The sequence below is a fragment of the Montipora capricornis genome, chromosome 3, assembly GCF_036669925.1.
Source record: "Montipora capricornis isolate CH-2021 chromosome 3, ASM3666992v2, whole genome shotgun sequence".
Classification (NCBI taxonomy): Eukaryota; Metazoa; Cnidaria; class Anthozoa; order Scleractinia; family Acroporidae; genus Montipora; species Montipora capricornis.
This window is the reverse complement of record NC_090885.1, coordinates 60,350,533-60,357,479: the sequence shown is the minus strand read 5'-3', so window position 1 is coordinate 60,357,479 and position 6,947 is coordinate 60,350,533. Positions and strand designations below refer to the sequence as shown.

The 6,947-nt window shown below is 38.5% G+C and overlaps 1 protein-coding gene across 3 annotated transcripts in view; it reads left to right on the top strand.

Moving 5' to 3' along the window:
* LOC138043565 (uncharacterized) overlaps positions 1 to 6,120 on the top strand; it is an 8,864-nt gene extending 2,744 nt beyond the window's left edge. For 2 of the 3 annotated variants that reach the window (XM_068889913.1, XM_068889914.1), the window contains exons 3-4: positions 1,896 to 2,030; positions 5,385 to 6,120. In XM_068889913.1, coding sequence (XP_068746014.1) covers positions 1,896 to 2,030; positions 5,385 to 5,996 — 747 coding nt within the window. In that variant the 3' untranslated portion in view covers positions 5,997 to 6,120. Of the gene's footprint in view, positions 1 to 1,890; positions 2,031 to 5,384 lie in introns of all 3 variants that reach the window. The other variant, XM_068889912.1, reaches the window with a different exon arrangement.
* The last annotated feature ends 827 nt before the right edge of the window (positions 6,121 to 6,947 follow it).

The window sequence follows — 6,947 nt, the reverse complement described above, 5'->3', positions numbered from 1 at the left end:
GACCTTATTAGCGCGTTTACCACTCAAGAATTGATCAGTTTTGATGACTAATAACTCGCTCGTTATCAAAGCCAAAGGCTTAAAACTGGAATTTAATTAAGTTTAACACGTTCCTTTACGTTTGAAAGCTAATTTGTGAATATCATGATGCCTTCTATTAGCAAACCCGTATGTTACTGAGACAAAAAGTAAACAATGACGTCAGTAAAGATTCGCCTATATTGCATAATTTAGCAATTGCTGGTTTTCACTCACGTGATCAACAGCCATGTTTTTCAACGAAAACAAAAGGAAGCGTTTGCATAATAATAGAGTTAAATTCCCGGAGGATTTGGTCGGGGCACCAACATGGCCGCCTTTTCTTTGTTTAGGGGCACCAACATGGCGGTCGTGACGTCATGTGAAAACCGAGAATTATTGAATGAGGCTGAGTAGGATATGAAGAATTCTGCAGGTCGAGGAGGGTGTTATCCGCTAAGGCCGAAGGCCGAGGTAGATAACATCCTCCGAGATGTACGCAGCTTTTTTCGGTCAACGGTTCAATAATTTGCAGCGGGCTGCACTTTTGACGTAATTTTGACGTCATCGGTTCAATAATCTGCAGCGGGATGCACTTTTGACGTCATTGATTCAATATGACGAAGTTTCTTTCCAAATTTGGTGAACAACAGCTGGTTATGGTGAATTATGCGTGTGGTTTTAACCAATCAGAAACGGGGAAATATTTTGAATGAATAATAATAACAATTATTCCATGACCGCGCGTTGGATATGAGATGTTAAATAGCCAACGAGGCGCGTAGCGCCGAGTTGGCTATAACCAGACTCATATCCAATAATAGAGAATGGAATAATTGTTTTATTAATTAAACTTTGAAAGTTTGGAAGTACGAAATAAGAGCGAAAAAAGCGAGAAAATCCGAGCGAAATCGAGAAAACGTGATGAAGATGCGATGTTGTGTAAAACCTTGTGGTCAGACAGACGTAGGCTCGTCACAAAACCATTTCTTGTCTTTCGCGTACTTATAAGCGTCGGAAAAGTTTTTCTTTTTTGGCTTTATTCAAAGAGAAATTTCGCTTTCCGGCGAAAACATTTTGATTTAGCAACGCTTAACGCAATCATTTACCATATAAGGTCAACCAATCAGAGCACGCGAAATACATTACCCGAGGTTGAGAATTTAATAAGCTGTTATATCTTGCCGGGTTTATCCCCGCCGTGAAAGAGGAGATCACTCCGAAATCGAGAAACTCGAAGATGAAATTTTAGGAGGGACAAAAAGTCACAGTTTTGCATGCTCAGTTAGCACTAACTAAATACGTTTCTTATTAGGCTATTGCCTGACTGACTGGCCAAGTAGTTATTATCAAACTTTGATATTGGCTAAATGACTGACCAATCAACTCAATCACTGGCTAACTAGACTCATGTCCTGACTGGGTAGCAAACTGAGTAAGGCTGATTTCCTGATTGTCCAGGCTTTGATGCTCGGAGCATCGAAATCTCTCGGTTGCTGACTCGGTATGCTACTTTGGCTAGCACTGACCACGGTTCAAACATCCCGCGCTTGGAGATACTTTGTGACGCTTATTGAAATTAGCGTGAATCTTAATTACTTGCAATTCTGATCATTGATACCGGGGCTCTAGTAGGCCCCATACTTAGGAGAATATGGTCAACCTTTTTTTGTTTGGTTTTCACGTGATTCACCGTAAACTGTATACACTAATGACGATTAGATTTGTTCTTTATGCAGAAGCATAATTATTTCCATGTACGCTATATTCAATACAGAAAGCGGCTTTCTGGGGCTATCTCCGTTTTTAGGCTTGGCTAAATCCATATGTTAGCTTTTCTCATGATATGTGCTTTTTCTTTTATTAATTAAGGGCAGCTAAAGACGGCAAGATTGCATCTGGTTGTTCCCTTTAACGTAATGAACTCTTCTGGCACTCCGATGAACAGTACAATGGTTGAGAGACAAAACGAGTACATTTACTGCCTTCAAAGAAACTTACTCAATCCTCACGTAAGTCAAGTTATTTCAGTTAGTCTTGGGACCCAGCCTCCATGCGTTCTCCTTAAAAAAAGCAGCAAGCGTCCTTTGTGCTGATTGGCAACTTTGTACTGACAGATTGGCTCTGTATCACGCGCGCCGTCTGAATTATTAGTATCACCCAACTAGTGGACTAATGCAAGGACGGTGCCTACTATTGTTATTGCGCACACGTTCTGCGCATCTCGAGATACTCGAGTTTCCTATCGGTGATGCTCACTAATTATAATTCAGAGATATTTTTGCGCGGTTTAAAACTATCCGGATAAAGTAAATCTTAGTAAGTAGTCTTGGTATCCAAAAAGAAAATTGGGGGTAACCATACATTTTTGAGACATAATTAAGCTTCAATTTGAGAAAAAACGCCATACATTGCTTTGCATTTTAAAGCTTTTTACCAATATCATTCATGAATTATCTTTGAAAAATGCGTGGCTACCCCCAATTTTCTTTTCGGATTTCAATGCTTCTTGTCAAGATCTACATTTTCTGCATAATCAGAAACCGGGGCAAAAATACCTTTGCATTAGTAGGCACCGTCCTTAATTGGCTACGCTACTAGAGAAATATTAGTAATAGTCCTTGAGTAGCGAAAAGCGTGACGCTTTCTTTCTTTTTATTCCCAATACATTTTAAAGCTTTTTACCAATATCATTCATGAATTATCTTTGAAAAATGCGTGGTTACCCCCAATTTTCTTTTCGGATTTCAATGCTTCTTGTCAAGATCTACATTTTCTGCATAATCAGAAACCGGGGCAAAAATACCTTTGAATTAGTAGGCACCGTCCTTAATTGGCTACGCTACTAGAGAAATATTAGTAATAGTCCTTGAGTAGCGAAAAGCGTGACGCTTTCTTTCCTTTTATTCCCAAATACATAGTTCTTCAACTTGCATTCAGGCTAACTTTATTATTGCCTTTTCTGTTCAACTAGTTAGGTGATACTAAAACAATTAGACCCTTCGCCCTCGAGGGCCACGGGTCAACAGCCCATTCGGCTTCGCCTCAATTGGCTTACAATTAGTCAAGGAGCTATTTCCTGAAAAGGCGTTAGTTAAGGAGTTTGCACAACCCACACTACAGAAAAGGTTTCACGGCGGATTACTGTAGATCACTATTTCCTCCTTAATGTCAGGTACTATGTAGTGTCAAATTGTGGTATCACTCAAGATATACAGAGCCGTATTTACCTTCATCGCACGAACAACATTAAAACGAGGCTAGAGTCATGTTTGCTGTGTAAAACTACAGTTTTATGACAATTTTCACTCAAATTGGCTATATACAATTAGAACTTATTTAAGTAGTAAATAGTCTATATGAACCTATCGCGTGACTGCTCACGTGACGTTTAATGAGAAAAAGCTGTGGAAAATATCAAAACTGTCAACTTACACGTTTTGTAGATCCTTGGTGTTACTACAAATATAAGTTCGGCCTCGTTTCCTTGCCACCGACCTATGTCTGTGAGGGCGGCTCATTTTGGGCAAAATTTTCGGACTTCTTTCTCAACGAAATTCGACATACATGATGTTAACGTTTGGCTGTATATGGACTGTACAATAATTTCATGCTAAAATAAAGGAAAAAGAAATATACTATGATTGTCTACAAAAATTGTAAGTTGACTGTTTTGATATTCTTTACAGCTTTTTCTCATTAAACGTCACGCGACCAGTCACGTGATTGGTTCATGCAGACTATTTAATGATAGAATACTTCAATTTCTAATTGTGCATGAGTCTAGCCTTGTTTTAATGTTGTTTGCGCGATGAAGGTAAATACGGTTCTGTATCTCATGAGTGATACCACAATCTGACACTACATAGTTTCTGACAATAAAGAGGAGATATTGATCTACAGTAATCCACTATGAAACCTTGTCTGTACTGTGGGTTGTGCAAATCTGATTTTCTTTGGTCCTAGCTCCTACTCTAAATCACAGGACCAGTCGGTTGTCAATTCAGTGTCTTTAAATAAAACATATTGCGTTGTTCCTGAGACGTTTTAAGAATTAAACCACTGCAAAAACCGTGTACGATCAAAACTTGCTCTACGTTGGATCAAAACAGATCGTGACCACACCAAAAAAAACTTTAAAATAGAAAATATCCTGCAAAGGTTGGTCAAGACAACGTGAACATAGACGTCGTTGCAATATTTCGGCTGGCCAACACCAGCCTTCTTCAGGTTTATTGAATGGATAAATGCTAGTAACAAGATCTTTATATTTACCGGAAATGACATAAAAAGGCTACGTGATGTGTTATAAAAACGGAAATGCATAAAAAAGAGGAGAGAGAATAATACATAATAACAAGATGAAAAAAACAAAAGAAAATTAAAAGGTAGCTAAACTAAATTACATTTCATCTCTTCTGTTGAGGCCTGCAGGCTCTAGTGTTTCACATATTGCGTTGTTCTTGAGAGTTAACTGTGTTTCAAAAACACCAGGGGACGGGGTTCTCTTTTATATATCATGGGATTCAGCTTCAGTTTGGCGAGCACGATATTATGCTTAATGACATCAAATGTTTTTCACAAGTCAAGAAAAAAGCAAATAGACTTGAGACCATTATTAATTGCAAACTTTTATGAATCCATTACCCTGAGCAAAGCTACGGTTGTCATAGAGATGCTTTCTCTTTCTATCGGTTTTTTTTTGGCATAAAACTTCAATTTAAAGTTTTTAAGAAAATCACTTCCTCTTTTTCTTCAGATTTTGTAAAATGTGTTTGCTTAACACCCGCCTGACAAAATTCTGAGCCTTGATTTTTATCCAAAGGCTGTTTAGTTTGAGTGTAAGTTTTGGATTTCACCGTCGACATTACTCGCGTTCAAAACTGACCGGCTGGACCTCAGAAGGTTGGATCTAGGGAAAAGTGACGTCATTAACTCAATAGCTTAAAATTTCAGCGTGTACAAGCAGTTTATTATATACGCATGCAAAACACGAGTTTAAAAATCTGAAAGCCCGAAACTCCCGTGCTGCAAATTAACTTAGTCGGGTAGAAACACATTGCATTCTTAAACTAGTGAGTCTGACGTCATTTTCTCTTTGATCCAGCTCTCTAAAGATTTTAAAGTTAATAATGGCTGACCATTAAATTGGAAAATTCCAGTTAAAATAAACAAGCGTCTTTTTTAAATTAAGGCTTAGAGCTTGTTGGCGTTTTGTTCATAGTTTTGAAATCCAAGGGAAAAAGAAATAAAGTCCCTCAGCAGGATATAACCCAAGATCAAGGTCATGTTGTAAAGAGCAGTTTTTTCCCCCTTGCAGTGGTCTTATTAACGTACTCTTCGTGATATTTATCACCTGCTACTAGGTTGAGGCAATTCACATCCTTTTCGAAAGTCTGGAGGAGCCTGCTTTTATCAAAGCTCTGAGGCTGGTGATGGACTGGAAACTAGTCTTCCATTTCCTCGGTCGGCGCATGCGTTACAAAGACGCTTTTGGATATGCTTCGCACGTCTTGATACGTAAGAACACGATGCTTATGAATGCCGACTGTTACATCGATACGGGATTTGAACATTTGGATGAAACTATTTTAGGCAACAAAACAATGTATGCATTGACAAGACATGAAACTGCGGAAAACGTAAGACGTTGTGGTGTGACTGATTTTTGCGGCCCGAGAGCAAAATACGTTGGCTCCCATGATGCCTTTCTTTTTAGGCTCCTTGCCCCACTCTCTCGGGAATTCCTGGATAAGGTGGACTATTTCACTAACATGGATGGAATTGAGCAAGTTCTAATGTTTAACTTGAGAAAGTATGAGCGGTTCAAGATTAAAAATCCCTGTCGAATTTTGCGCATTGTTCATCAGCACTGTGGTGACCTTAGAAAATACTCTGAAAGAACTATTCAAGGAGTCAGAGTTGATCATTATTTGAAAATTTCAAAACATCAGAAAGCGCCATTTTCTGGACTTTGATTTGCATTTTCCTTTTCTTCTACTTTACTCGGTAGTCTGAGGTGGCAAAAGATAATGCGGCAGACATCTTGACTGTGCTGTAAAAGCATCTATCTCCAATTAAAATTGTTTATTACGCGTTGCAGATATCGAATTTCAACAAAGTTGGCACACGATAGAACTATTCCGCCTTCATCAGTTTAATGGTGAGTGGTTACACAGCAGCAGTCGTACGTACTCTGACTGCTGCTGTGTGACCACCCACCAAACTTCCTTTTCAAGGAAAATATTCATAGGCGCTTTTAGTAAAGTTTTGAATTAACAGTACTTCACACAATAGTTTCGACTAGTAGCATTGCGGTTTAGGAAAAATACTAGGAAACAACAATCAAGGAATGGATAGGAAGAGGGTCAAGGTTGAGTCAAAGGCACCTCCGAATAGAAAAAGTTTCAAACACAGGCTCAGTCTCTCTTTCTGGTTCTTTCCTACACTGGTCGCGTGACTGTTGGACACAAACTCCTTCTTTGTCCGGGCTGGTGTCTCTTTTAAACTTAAAGATAAAAAACAGAGATTTTTTGAAATGTTTGCGCAAGGACCCCGTAAATTCTAACAAAGTATTGTAACAGGGTGTTTTTAAGCATCACCATAGCATTCTAGAACTACAATAAGCCTACAGCTTAGCTACAGTTAATAGCTTCAACTAACGAAAAAAATCAGTTGCTTGACTGATCACTTGTGAGAGGATTTGACGTCATAAGCGGAAATTTCTTGGTTTCTCCAAAGATCAGCAGACCAAGCTATTCAATTTATTGATTATATATCCTTGATTTTATACGGAATAGAAATTTGGGGAGACGCCTATCACAGAGAATATCTTATATGTAGCTTTACGTAGAATGTCGCGCTTAGATACTTTAGTTATCTACTTATTGGCAAAGATTATTTATAAGAAGCCACGTATACTTCAATGT